Source organism: Alnus glutinosa, chromosome 5, assembly GCF_958979055.1.
Source record: "Alnus glutinosa chromosome 5, dhAlnGlut1.1, whole genome shotgun sequence".
NCBI classification, from domain to species: Eukaryota; Viridiplantae; Streptophyta; class Magnoliopsida; order Fagales; family Betulaceae; genus Alnus; species Alnus glutinosa.
Window position 1 is genome coordinate 1973887 of NC_084890.1, and position 14943 is coordinate 1988829.

The window sequence follows — 14943 nt, forward strand, 5'->3', positions numbered from 1 at the left end:
CCAATAGATCGAACCGATCTTGTCACGAAAAGCCCCTTGGATCCAATGGAACAAGATCATAAAATCGGAATATACTTTGTGCGTCCATGAATCAACCGCCCACCAACCAATGAAGGTTAGGTAAGGTACAACGAGTATGATCCAGTGCTATCCGAATCATCGTAATGAACTATACACCATCAAACAATCATCAATCTGAATCGTACAAAGCTCAAAAAGTGGCAAATCGACCAAGCCAACACGTGCACTGTAAGTGTAATATTTTTCGATATTCTCGAACTACCCTCGGATTCAATCAGCAACTACCTTTCAGGGCGGAGAGTCCAATGCCGAAAAGACCTTCTTGCCCTTACACACAAGAGTTAAATGGATCCGGCTGACTGACTCTTTGAGAGTTCGATAGGGTAACGCGCGCTCGGGATTCAGTTACTCATCACCTACTAGACTGAAAAAGATCTGTGTTAGGTTTAACAATGACTACTCCCACTCTCGTCGCTAACGGCGATATCGCTGCCGGAAAGCCGGCCTCGGCGCCGGTGGCGGGGCGAGTCGCCTCCGTTTACAGCGAGGTCCAGACGAGCCGTATCGACCACGCGCTTCCTCTGCCCTCCGTTCTCAGAAGCTCCTTCAATATCGTCGATGGCCCCGCCAGCACTGCCGCCGGCAATCCAGGTATTTCTTGCCCTCTCAATTCCCACTCGAATCCACGAGTCTTCGTTGATAAATCCGCGTTAGTGCTCTTGTTTGGCTTCTGAGAAAATTCGAGGAAAAGAGAAAGGAAATGAAGCTTTGAGTTTGTATTTCGTGCTTTTTTTGGTTTTCAGTGAATAGCAAAACTCTTGGTTTCTAAGTTTTATCACGTGTTCCTATTTTTCCTTAGCTGCCAAACAGAGAATAGAGGCTTTTCGTTTCTGAGATTTGAATGTATTGCGGTGTTTTCAGGTGAGATCGCGAAGCTGTTTCCGAATGTGTACGGGCAGCCGTCGGCAATGCTGGTTCCGAGCAATTCCGATACGGCGCGACCTGTCCAGAAGCTGAAGATCGGCGTCGTTTTGTCCGGAGGGCAGGCTCCAGGAGGACACAATGTGATTTCTGGAATCTTCGGTGGGGATCTCATGAAACCGATTATTCCACGTCGTTTTGTAGACTAATTGTTTGAATTTTAGTTAAATATGAACCCGTTTATTCGTGGCGCAGATTACTTGCAGGACCGTGCCGAAGGAAGCACATTGTACGGGTTCAGAGGCGGTCCTGCTGGGATCATGAAGTGCAAGTATGTGGAACTGAATGCAGAGTATATTTACCCGTACAGAAATCAGGTGAGACCATTTGGTGTTACTTGTATTATTCCATGAATTTGCCAAGCCTTTGATTTAGTTATTAGTATAAGTGGATGCATGTGAATCGGGCTATTTAGCTGTTGTAAAGTTCTGAGTGATGATTATGTGGTGGAAATCAGAGTGTATGGAAGTAGGTGAGTGGACACAGAGATAATAAGTTGTATTGTGAATGAATGTGAATATGACATTGCCATATGGAAATGCAAGAGTTTTAGTTCACTGTATATCTAATCTGGTTATGGGGCACATGCATTTATGCGTGCTAAACCAATAGGATTATCATTTCTGATTTGCTTGTAATTTCCATTTATCAGGGTGGATTTGATATGATCTGCAGTGGGAGAGACAAGATTGAAACTCCAGAGCAGGTGGGACTCTCTGTTCTTGGCTTATTTAGGCGTTTGCTATTAAGTTAGTGTATGCAAAGAGTAACTGAATGCAAATGGATATGATATTTAGTTTAAGCAAGCTGAAGAAACAGCATTGAAGCTTGATTTGGATGGACTTCTTGTTATTGGTGGGGATGACTCCAACACGAATGCCTGCCTCCTTGCTGAAAATTTCAGGTATGTTTTTAGGACATATTGTTGTAGCTTGCAGTAATCTATGCATCTTTTTTTTTAAATATATATATATATAAAAATTTCAAAGATTCAGGCGTAAATATTACGGAAATTGCAAATGTGATAAAAGTTCAGAGGTCTAAGTGAAATTTTCCCTAAAAATAATTATTTAAAAAAAAAAGAGAGGATATTTTGAAAATTTTGACAGGATTTAACGAAAAATCCTAATGGAGGAGTGAAATTGAAAAAATTTGAAAGATGAATACACTAAATTGAAATTTTTTTAAGTTTATGGGGTAATTGCAAAAGTGGCAACAATGAAGAGAGGTTAAGTGAAGTTTCCCGTTATTTTTATAATTGAAGAATACAGTTAACTACTTTATGTTTAATCATGATTTCAGAAAGATGCTTGAAGTTATTGATATCACTCTTAGGTGCCTCATGTTGGTAGCAGTTGATTAGGAATTGAGTAAAAATGGTTATGTGCAATTGAGCCCCTCTTAGTGCTGCCATGTCTCTCTTCCACTTTCCCACAGTGATTCCAAAGTCAAGAAAGCAGCTTTTCTTGCCTTAGTAGCAGAACTCTCTTCTAAAGTCAAAATTATCTACTCCTACGGATACTCTTGATCTCTCACTCTCTTCCTCTCATGTTTATTCATGCATAGAAAACCTACCTATTTTTGCCATCCCTTTTGTCAGAATCAAGCCTAGAGGACTTTTCACAGGTGTATTGGCATAGTTTATATGATTTCTCATTGTAGTCCTTAAGTAAGTGATGGTTGAACTGACTAGGTGTTTTAATATCTTGCTGTTATATTTCTGCATAAAATTTATTTGTCTTTTCCCAATAGGATTGCATCAGTGGTCATGTCTGTTTTATTTGTTCAATCAGGGGTAAAAATTTGAAAACTCGTGTAATTGGATGCCCTAAGACCATTGATGGTGATCTGAAATGCAAAGAGGTTCCTACAAGTTTCGGGTTCGATACTGCTTGCAAGGTAATTATAACTATAACTCAAATTTTTACACTTTATTCTTCATATATTTTATCTTTCATGGTTTCATACTATGATACTAGTCATATGTCAACTCCATAATGTGTTGTGATCTCATTTTCTGAAAATGTATTTCTGAAGTATCATCCATGTGGTTAAGCAAACATTTATTTTTTCTGATGAATAATAATTTTTATTAAGAGGAGAAGCAAAGCTCATGTACACGAAAAGTATACAAGAGAAGCCACCACCCTAATGGGGCAAGTGGTTAAGTGAACATTGAGGCACTTGAAAATCTTTCTTCATGTTTATGATTAAATGTTTTTATATTCTTGCAGATTTATGCAGAAATGATTGGAAATGTCATGGTTGATGCCCGGTCAACTGGAAAATATTATCATTGTATGTATTGCGAGTTTGAGGTTTTTACAAATAATGTCTGTTTTTCTGTACTGTGTAGTCGCAAATCTATACACATGTAGGAGTTGTAACCATCTCTCCCAATATTCTATCACATTATCCCATCTGTTGATTGTCAGCTTGTTCAGTTCTTTTAAGCAAAATACCGCTAATTGTGTCCATGTTTGCAGTTGTACGGCTTATGGGGCGTGCGGCTTCACACATTACACTAGAGTGTGCTCTGCAAACTCATCCAAACATTACCATCATTGGAGAAGAGGTATCTTCATAAATCTATTGGTGTACTTTCAAATGACTTGTGTAGCAAGTATAGTTGCTCATGATTTTTCAAGTAGAAAAAGGTTTGTTTGACCTTTCATTTATGTTTATGACTGTCGACGCAACATAAGTATCTATCATTGTGACAATCAATGAAAAATAAGATCTGACAGAGACCAAACAGACCCATCTGAAATAGTCGGGTTCAAGTAGTCCATTTATGGACTGGCAGCAAATAGTAAACCTAAGCACCCAATAGGAGTCCCTATCGGTCACTTTTAACTTATTCTTGAAGATTAGGTTAAATTGTTAAGCATTCAGTGCAATTGCTTTAATATGTGGTTTATGTTATTCATTTTTTTTATAAAATTGTTTTTTGGCTGGTCACAAGTGGAACGTCTTAGTGTTCCTATAAGGCAGTAGTCGCCTTAGCCCATTATTATTATTATTTTTAAGTGGGTTACCTGTCCGGACTGCATTGAGAGTTTTTCGATCCAATTATATGCAATATGCATCAACAGTTCTACCACAGCAAACCTTCAGTGTTTTATCAGGAAAAATTGTTTTGAAAAATCCATCCGTTTATTCAATTTCAACTGAGTATTGTTTGTTGGCAACTGTTAAAAAAGAGTAGTCATCCAGTACCTTGATATCCCTTCTCCATGGAGATTTAGGGATGCATACTAATTGGTTGGAAACATATAGGTGGTTATGGTAGAAACTAGAAAGTAGTAAACCATCATTTTCTTAGAAAAGATATCCATGTGCATATGCATCTAATTAGAATTTCTCTTGCTGCAGGTTGCCGCCAAGAAGCAGACGTTGAAAAATGTGACTGACTACATTGTAGATGTAATCTGTAAACGTGCTGAAATTGGTTACAACTATGGTGTTATACTTATTCCTGAAGGTCTAATTGATTTCATTCCTGAGGTATTATTGTTGAACATGTGATCCAGTACTATGTTTTTTTATCCCCCCTTGCACCCTTTTTAGACTGAATATTCAAGGAACTTGATGCACTGCTGTTTTACCAGTACATCAACATCACTTTGTTGATATATACAGAAATTGTTACTTTGACATTTGCAGGTACAGCAGCTAATCTCAGAACTGAATGAAATTCTGGCCCATGATATCGTAGATGAAGGTGGGCTATGGAAAAAGAAACTCCCAAATCAATCTCTACAGCTTTTTGAATTTTTACCTCAAGCAATCCAGGAACAATTGATGCTTGAAAGAGATCCTCATGGGAATGTCCAGGTATTTGTTTCATATATATTACTAGTTCTGTATGTGATTTTTGACCAATCTGGGGTTTTCCTAGCAATCATTGCTTATTTTACATGTGTTTTCTGCAATCAGGTTGCCAGAATAGAAACAGAGAAAATGCTTATTCAAATGGTTGAAACTGAGTTGGAGAAGAGGAAGCAGGAAGGTGCATATAAAGTCCAGTTCAAAGGGCAGTCCCACTTTTTCGGGTACTCACTCTTTCCCTTATAAGATATCATCATTTTGAATCACAATTTCCAAATTGATTTTTTGCCTTGACCGCGGATCTATATGTTGCTGTATGCGATTCGGGCATTAGGCTTGAGGGCTACCCTTGATTAACCTGATGATCCCAACTCATTAACATAACATTCATAATTTGATAAATTGCTTCTTGTCCAATTTTGATCAATTGCTTCTTATTGTCCACTTTTTGTGTGGCTCCTTTTTTTTTTTGATAAGTAAATGAAATTTTATATAAAGAAAAAAAGCGTAAGGCGCCCCTCTAAGTACACTGGAAGTATACACAAGGAAACGCCTAAGAAGGCAAAGAAAAACGAACAAGAAAATCAGAAAAGCTAATAGACACGGGTGACAAAAAAGCCTCCGTCAAAAGATACAACAAATGTAAAAACGATGCAACAATATTCTCCATGGAATTCTCCAAGTCTTCAAAACACCTAATATTTCTCTCCTTCCAAACACACCAAAGAATGCATATAGGCACCATCTTCCAAACTGCAGCACTCCTTGACCTACCCGCCTTCGACCAACAAGAAAATAAATCGACAACTCTCCTAGGCATAACCCAAGACATACCAAACCGAGAAAAGACATCATTCCACAAAGTAGAAGCCACATCACAATGAAGAAGAAGGTGGTCCACACTTTCCCCGTCTCTTTTGCACAAGTAGCATCTAGATTTAGATTCTTATCCAGGCATCAGTTATCTTCTATGTAATTCTTATATCTGTAGGTACGAAGGGAGATGTGGTTTGCCAAGTAACTTTGACGCTAGCTACTGCTATGCATTGGGTTATGCTGCTGGTGCTCTCCTTCACAGCGGGAAAACTGGGTTGATATCATCGGTCTGTGGTTATTTCTCTTTTTACCTTATGCTGCTAAACTCCATTTTTTTTTTTTTTTTGCCTTTTATTTCTTTCTTTTACTTTGCTGTTGATTCTACATTTTCTGTTAAAGTTCAATTTTGTGTTATCATGTCAGATGGTGAGAATCATAACTAATCTAAATACTTGTATGTGCCTTCATAATGTCTCCAGGTTGGTAATTTGTCTGCTCCAGTTGAAGAATGGACAGCTGGTGGGACTGCATTGACTGCATTAATGGACGTCGAGAGAAGACATGGTATTGTAACCTTTCACTTCACCAGATTCTGCTGATGTAGTTTATGGGAACTTTACTTCTTTTTTATTATTTGTTTCCTTTCCCTTTTATTCCGGTGAACATACTGAATAGAATAAGCTGTATTCTATTATGGATTTGGCTTGTCTCCAGTAATTAAATAACTGAAGATCTCCTGTGGTTCAAATAGACGGCGAAGATCTCCAGTTATTTGATCACTGGAGGCAAGCCAAATCCTTCTATTATATCTTTTAATATTTTTTGCAACTTGGTTTGATACTACATTTTTTAAAAAAAAAAATTGGAAAAAAAAATTGGTTAGCTGTATTGTAACTGCTATTCTATGTAAGTAATAAGTTCTAGGGGCAAGATAGTTTTCATGGAACACTGTGTCCCGGGGATCTAGTGGGAGCAAAGCCCCGGATACCCCGGTTATAAAAACAAAAAACAAAAAAAGGTTATATGGATTCTTTCCATTACTATGTTAACTTTCAGAAGTTCTGAAGAAAAGTCTGAATAAAGCACTTGGCTGTATTTTTCATGTTTTCTTTTTCTTTTCTTCTCAATCATTGAGCTCTTGTTGAAAGGTGAATTCATTTTCCAGGTAAGTTCAAGCCTGTGATCAAGAAGGCAATGGTGGAGCTTGATGGTAAGAATTTTTGGCTGTTCACTTACGTATTAAGTTCTAAGGATCAGTCGTAGTATATCTTTTTGTTCATGGTACACGTGGCATTTGGAATAGCATACTCTATGTTAATCTCCTCAAATCTCTAATTTAGAAAAAGTGATCAGCAAGCTAATTAACACAAGGAATTTTCAGGTGCACCTTTCAAGAAATATTCATCATTGCGAGACGAGTGGGCAATCAAGAATCGCTACATCAGTCCTGGTTGGTCATTAATTTCGTACTCATTAGCCATCATTTCTATCAACTTTCATCAGTTTATAGTCTTGTTTTGTTCATCTAGATTGAGATCTACCAGGTGCAATACATTTTATTCATTTAAAATGAATTGCCTAGATTGTGACAATAAAAAAAGAATGATTGTTGGGGTGGTTCGGCCAACCCCAATGGCCGGTGTCGGGGTGGCTGAATCACCCACAGCCCGCTTTTTTTATTTGTTGCGATCTGGCCGTTTATTTAAAATGAATGGCCTAGAGAAAATGTAGAGCATATGGCATCCGATCTCAATCCCGTTCGTCTCCATCTTAGTCAGTCTAGCTTGTCAGAATATAGTCCCATTAAAAAGTCAAATGCAAACACTTGCATCATACTGCCCAGAAATTAAATCATTCTTAAATTAATTATTAAATTTGTAGTTCCTAAAAATTAAAATTTTAATTTAAAAAGAAATATATAAAAGATGTATATATATCATGTCTCTGTACTGCTTGTCATGTGTGACCTATTTTTATTTGCAATTGATTACAAGCTGAATGGCTGATCTAAATCGGTGACCCGTCTTTAATGCCTTTCATTGCAGGTCCCATCCAATTTATTGGTCCAGCATCAAATGCAGTTAATCACACTTTACTCCTTGAACTTGGAGCTCATGCTTAGGCAGAACGTTGAAGTCGTGCTTTATTGCAACAAGTTCATATAATTAAGAGAAGCAATTTAAACCTACACCGTTCTGCATCTTCGAGATTTCTGTCTTTTGTTTTTTAACTGGGGAATTTTGAGATTTTTATTTTATTGTATCTTTTGGTGAAACTCGGTTTACAAAAGCCTCCTCAACACATCTTTCTGTGACTCCCTCGTTTGTCGGTGTTTTTGGTTGATATGGGATGTTCTATTTCACTAAAAAAAAATTAAAAAAAAAAAAAAAAAAAAAAAATCAGATTCTAACAGATAGACGGTTGAACACGCTTAAAGCCCTTTAGAGCATTCCCAGCAGATTATGTAAATTTCAATCTATTGTACATGATCAAACTTGCTTTTTGCTAGTTTACATAACAACTTTTAAAACTATCTTTCATCAAATGATCTAAATTTATATCTATTTTATTAAAATAATCATTTTTAATATTTTTTTTATTATTTTTGTTAAAAACTCATGCCCACTCCTCTCCACAAACCCGAAATCACCTCTGCCATTTCATCAAACAAATGCAGAATTATCACATACACCAGAATTATCACAGAGAAAACACAGAGATTCTTCTTCTTCTTCTTCTTCTTCTTCTTCTTCTGCTTTTTTAAGCACTGTTTGCTCTGACTTCGGAAAATTAATATCAACCGACTGGATCAAAATCAAAATCAACCCACCGGAAATCAAAATCAAAATCAAAATCAAACCCACTGGAAATCAAAATCAAATTCAACCCACCGGAAATCAAAATCAAATTCAACCCACCGGAAAATCAAAATCAAAATCAAACCCACCGGAAATCAAAATCAAAATCAAAGTCAACCCACGGTGAATCTTCTCGGTCGGCGGCCCATGGTTTCCACCGAAATACCAGAAACTTCCCATGGTTTCCACCGACCCGCCGCTGGGGTTCCATCGGTTCCTCTAGCCAGCACTGTTGAGATCTCCAACCCCCGAGCCAGTAACGACGAACGACGAGCTCGCTAGATCGCTCCAACTCCGGCCGACTCTGAAGCTCCAGATGGACAAGGATGTGTACCAGCTCGGCAATCCGGCAGTCGTCACTGTCGAGATCTCCAACTCCTAAGCCAGCGACGACGAGCTCGCCTATAATTCCTAGAGAGACTACCGGCAAGAGGAAGAAAGTGACGGGAAAGAGGAATAAAGTGAAAGAAAGAAGAGAAATAATCATATAAAATTAATAGATGTGTGAACAGTGCAACGCCACATGTGGAGTCGCACTGTTCACAAATGTTCAGTGAATCTATTCTGGCGTGAGGATGGAGAAGCTGATGAAAAAATATTTTTATGGTTTGGTTATGTATTGTAGATTTACAGTGACTTTTACATAAACCGCTGAGACTGATCTTACGAGTCTCGTATTGTTAGACATTCAACTTTTGTCGTCTAAACGTGTGTCGTTAACGAGTCAAATCCATACACTGCCCCTTCTGCAAAACATAAGAACCAGCACAGGGTCATCGATTTTCACAATTTTTTCACTGTTCAGGTTAGACGTACGTGATGCTTAGGGCTGGTAAGAACTGGGTCCCAAAAGAATTAAGGCCATTGAGGTTGGGTGTAACTTCTATGAAAGGACTTTTGGGAAGGCTTTTGTGGAGTTTCTGATCGCGACTGAGAAAAGCTATCAATTGTGTGTGCAATTACTGAGAAAATACCCCCTCCCCCACCCCCACCCCCACCCCCACATTGGCATGCCCGATGCAATTCGATGCCTCCTTATAGCTAGCTACAAGCAGATGCACAAGTACTTCACGTCAGTGTCTCTCTGTAAAAAAAATGATCATGGCATTGTCATATTAGTTTAAGGAATTTGTAATAAAAATTGCATTACCTTTAAAGGAACTTAAATTTATATTCTCTTACTCAATCCTTCCAAACAAGCATGAGTTTTGAGGTGGCAAATCTTTTTGGCATGGCCAAGAAATTAAAAAATAAAATAAAATAAAATAAAATAAAAAGTTAAGAAGAGGGTATGACTTTTTCAGGGTGATCAGGTACTCATCATTATTGAAGCACATGACATGAATTATTGCTCACAAGTCACGAAAGAACACACCTAAACCCTGTTCTGTCCGCGATATCTTTGAGAATGAAAAAGTAGCAAAATCACAGAATTATATGCTCTCTGCTTTGCTGTTTGCCAAGATTGGCTGCATGTGCCGGTGTTCATCTTTTCTCACTCTGATCCACCCAAAAGGATTACGACTTTTTCTTCTCGGACAGCACGGCGTGCTAATGCTTTTTGGGGCTTTTTTTTTTTCTCCAAACCTCCTTCAATCACATGCTGCTGATTTGGCACGTTCATATCTTCCTTCCTATGTGTCCTTAATGGTCACGTGTGTCTCACCTTTTAGATTTATGTTAATGTTTTAATAATATATATTCGACTATACAAAGTCTTAAAGAATTTTTTTAAACTTACAATATGATCCCTACCCTTTGTATACGAAGGTGCTTTAGCCTTTAGGTGTGTAGTTTCCACAAAGATCATGCACAAACCTTTCATAATTAACTTTCAGGCAACTTGATCATATCATTACCTAGCTAGTATAGCTATGGGGATAGACACCAAAAGTTGTATTCAGCTTTACCATTTTGAGGTTTTATTTTTTTATAACTAAATTAAAAAAGAACATTCAACTGGAGGATGGAAATTGGGTGTAATTCGTAATACCAAATTGTAGCATGCTCGAGCTCCCAATGAGAAGGAGTCCTAGAGGGGCTTGAAGAATTAATTGATCGCATGCTAAATTCTTGATTGAGAGTATTTATAGAGAAAATGAAAGTTAAGCACAAAGGGTTCCACCGTAGGTTTAACGGGAGTCACTTCGATATTTAAGTTAGAATTCATGTTGGAGAATGAAATGAGCTAAGAGAGAGTATAAGGAAAAGAGTGTTTTGCTAGAATTGAGCATACCTCTCGGCTCTCAAGCGATTCATTCCCTTTCTTTTTATTTTTTGTGCATTTAGTTGGTTATGAGGGATTTATAAAATAACGGATTTGATTTGATAGCCCCCGCTCCAGTAAGCACACGTTCTTGAGCCTCCAAAAATAAAAAGATGTTAATAGTCTAAGTGGCAGTGACTAAAATACACTGAAACCTAATAAAGCTATTTAAATTAACAGTATGAATTGACACTACTTTGAGAAACAAATTAGAAAGAATCCATAAGATGACAAAAAGGTCTCTTCCATCCAAATGTCATCTACATTCATGAGAAGACTACATTAATAATTTCATATAGTTTAATAATAGTGGTCGAATGGATAAGTGTTGAGTGCCCGACCAAAAAGAAAAAGAATGGATAAGTGTTGAGAAATGCAACTGTCAAAATGCTCAAAGGCACATAAATCATAGCAAGGGAAACCTCAAACTTATAAAAAATTACATATTTCATAACAAGATTTGGCAAATAATCATAAGTGAGATTATAGGATCATGATTCTTAAGTTCGGACAAATTATTTAAGAGGATCTTAATCCAAGATTATCTGTCAGAATTTATCATTTAAAATTGGTGTATCTAACAGTATACATAATTTCACGTTATTTAATTTTTTTAAAAGGCATGCGAGCATTGACTTTATATATACAATTAAATACACCAACTTTAAATTTCAATCATGAAATGAAAATGATCATATTCCCGTTTTCTTCATGCATCAGCTATGAGCTATGCACAAATTAAAGAAAATAACTAATGCTCTCTAATTGGGTCCAGTTATGTATGTTATATAGGTATAGGTATAGAAATCTACTCGGGCAAGTGGACCTCATAAAACTCTATCATTTTTGCTATCCAAATAATTAGCAATCTGAATAATAAAATTATTGAAATCCCTCATATATATAATATAGACTCTTGCCACCTTTGAGAAATTGGGATCAAGTTTGTCATGGTCATCTTAGCCATCCAATAAATGACATTTTTTTTTTATTTGGACCCTTGATTCATTTGTCAAACAAACCATAAGAGACCAACCTTCCCTCAAACAAAAACAAGAGTTTTAGCAGCTAAAACTCAAAAAATTAAAAATTAAAAAAAATCGCTGGCACAATATTGTAGTCTTTTCTTTTTCTTTTTTTTTTTTTTTTCTTTTTTCTCGGTTCTAAAAAATGACATAATAACTTGAGGGGATTTAAATTTCTAATAATTTTATTGTCTAAATTAGCAAAATGGGCAAATAAGCATAGCTGTATTTATTGGATTAGGATCTTTTATAAATATTTATTCGAATTTAAGAGAATTTGAACAAGTAAGTGTAAGAAATTACTTATGAGACATATCTGACTGCCCAACCATTTATCCGATCAGATAAATCTCATAAGTGATCTTTCACAATTATTTACCCGAATCCTTTCAAATTCAAACGAAAATTTTAATCCGTATTTTGGACGATAATTGTTACGTTGAATTCAAAGTCAAGTAGTGGACGTCGGAGGAAGAGAAATGTGGTGAAACCCAATACCTTGGGCTATGAGCAATGTGGTCCGAAGTCCGAACCCGTATATGTAGCTGCTTTGTCCAAAGGTCCAACCATTGTCGTTCAATGCTCTACGTCCTTCTACGGCTATTTCTCGAGTCTTCCCCAAAGTCAACTTTATGAATTATTAAAACTTTATCCGCTCTAGATTTATTTCATATTAAAAGATGACTAATAGGGACCAACCACTAATTCAATTTATTTAATTAAACGGATTAGATTCTTCGACTCTAACTCATTAATTTCGTATTAATTTTTGTGTGTCGTATTAAAAATTGATAGTCATTATGTCACGTATTAAATTTGAATTATGTTCAAATGCAGTAATATAAAACTATATAAGTCAATTATAATTCGATCTAATAAATTTTATGTGAATTTGTGTCAAAAATTGTTAGTCCTATTTAAAATGTTTCATAGATTAAAAATAAAAAAAATAAAGATTATATTTATATTTATTATAAAATCCAATAAAACAGTGCATGATAATTAGCAATCACATATTTGTAGTCATCCAATTAACTTGGCTATTATATGAGTCCTAAAATGATAACAATATAAAGGATTCTCACTCAGTTCAATGCATAATTATTGACCCTTGGACGCTTAATCACCAAATCCAAGAAAATAATGCACCACAATAATTAAAGTTGTACCCATTCAATTTGGCTTATCATGTTATATACAACGAAAAAAATGAAAAATGCTAGACACATTTTTATTTTTATTTTTATATTTTTATGTGTATATTTTGATATGACACTAAAATTTATTATTATATTTAAAAATTTAATGGTAATTTTAGTGTTATGTCAAAAATTGTGTACTTAAAAGTGTTATACTAATTTCTAAGTGTCCATTCCCAAATGGCCTATTCATTGATGTGATAGTAAATTATTATCGGATGAAATAACAAATAAAAATAGATTAATTTTCATTGCCACGACAAAAAGTGAATACTTAAGAGTGAGAATTTGAAAATAAATGTAACATTTTTTTATTTAACAAATGAAAATACATTGATTTTTACTGCTACGTCAGAAAGTGAACACTTAGGAGTGGGCATTTAGAAATGTAGCATTTTTTCATTTATTCTCTCTTTTTTTTCTTATTCTTTTTTTTTTTTTGACGAATCTGTTTTGTTCCTTTTAGATACCTCAGAATGATGAAAAATACTTATTTGCTCTTCAGGTGCACAACAAGAGTACAACACCCTCTCACATGGAGCCCCACACATTGGGACCTACTCCCATGTGAAGGGAAGTTGTGCCCCTATTGTGCTCTTGAAGTGCAAATAACAAGCCCATCAGATGATACACTGAATATCAACTTTGAGAAATTTAAAGTCCACCTTGCCCCCACCAACGTATCTTCCCATTGTTGTCATATCATTATTGCATCTGTTTAACAACCGATTATTACTATTATTTATATGATCGCATGTTTTCCCTAATTTATAAAACCACCGTTTAGAGGCATGATGCTTGTCACAGCTGCAAAGTATTAGGCTTCGTTTGGCATGCGAAATAAGTTATTGAAATGGAATAATTATTTTATTGGAATGACTATTCATTTATTTGATAGGAATCTATTATTTGGAATAGCTATTCCATAAGAATAACTATTCCCTTACGAAGAGGAATAGCTATTCCTGAATGAATAGACAACATTTTTTTTTTTAAAAAAAAAAAAAACATTTTTTTCTTTAATTTTTCCAAAATAAACTTAAAAAACAAAAAATTTAGATCAGATCTGTCACCCAAATCTAAGGTCCAATATTATTTTTTTTAAGATTTGAATTTTTATTTTTTGAAAAACACAAAATTATGTGGGTTTTTTTTAGTAATTTTGGGTCAATTCCAATTGTGGTATATATGTTGTCACCAAACTAAAGAATTAGAATAATTATTCCATTCTACCATTCATCATTCCTAGTAATAACTATTCATTTTTTTTTTTTATATTCATTTTCTTAATGGAATACCTATTTCGCAAATCAAAGGGGGCCTTAGAGTAATTTTTTTTTTCGATTTTTTTTTTTAAAAAAAAAATAGCGACGGTCTTTTGGCTTTTTTTTTTTGCCGCTAAAACCTAGGTTTTATTTTTATTTTTTAGAAAACTTCACTTATAACTCATGAACTTTCACCCCTTTTGAAAGAAGGTACCTAAACTTTAAAATGTCTTAATTTAGGGTATTCATTTTTCAGAAAGTTTCAATCTCAGTTCCTCCGTTAGAATTTTCCATTAAATCTCATCAAAATTCTCATAATACCCTATGTTTATTTTTTTAAAAAAAATATATATATATATAAAAATTTTCAAAGAATCATGCAAGGGTATTTTTGTAAATTCTATTAAATTCTTATCAACACTTAAATCATAACAATTTTTTTCTTCTAAATAAAAAAGATGGGCATTTTGAAAAATTTAAAAGGATTTAACAGAAAATTCTAACGGATAATTGAGATTGAAACTTTCTACCAAACGAATAAATTTAAGTATATTTTTTCAAAATAAATAAAATTTTAGGAATTATATGTGAAGCTATCAATTTTTGTGCCATGACTTCCCCTTCTTGAGTTTGTTTATATATTTTTTTTCCTCCATATTTAGTCCCCCGATAATTTCATCT

General features: G+C 35.2%; 1 protein-coding gene across 1 annotated transcript; it reads left to right on the plus strand.

The window, feature by feature from the left end:
- The first annotated feature begins 388 nt into the window (after positions 1-388).
- On the plus strand, positions 389-7963 carry LOC133868471 (pyrophosphate--fructose 6-phosphate 1-phosphotransferase subunit beta). Its single transcript, XM_062305372.1, has 16 exons — positions 389-672; positions 943-1104; positions 1198-1319; positions 1655-1708; positions 1800-1906; positions 2796-2901; positions 3237-3300; positions 3489-3577; positions 4378-4509; positions 4669-4839; positions 4942-5057; positions 5825-5936; positions 6129-6213; positions 6815-6859; positions 7031-7099; positions 7695-7963. Exons 1-16 carry the CDS (start codon positions 474-476, stop codon positions 7769-7771), a joined length of 1710 nt encoding a protein of 569 aa, XP_062161356.1. The 5' UTR covers positions 389-473; the 3' UTR covers positions 7772-7963.
- Positions 7964-14943: the final 6980 nt, after the last annotated feature.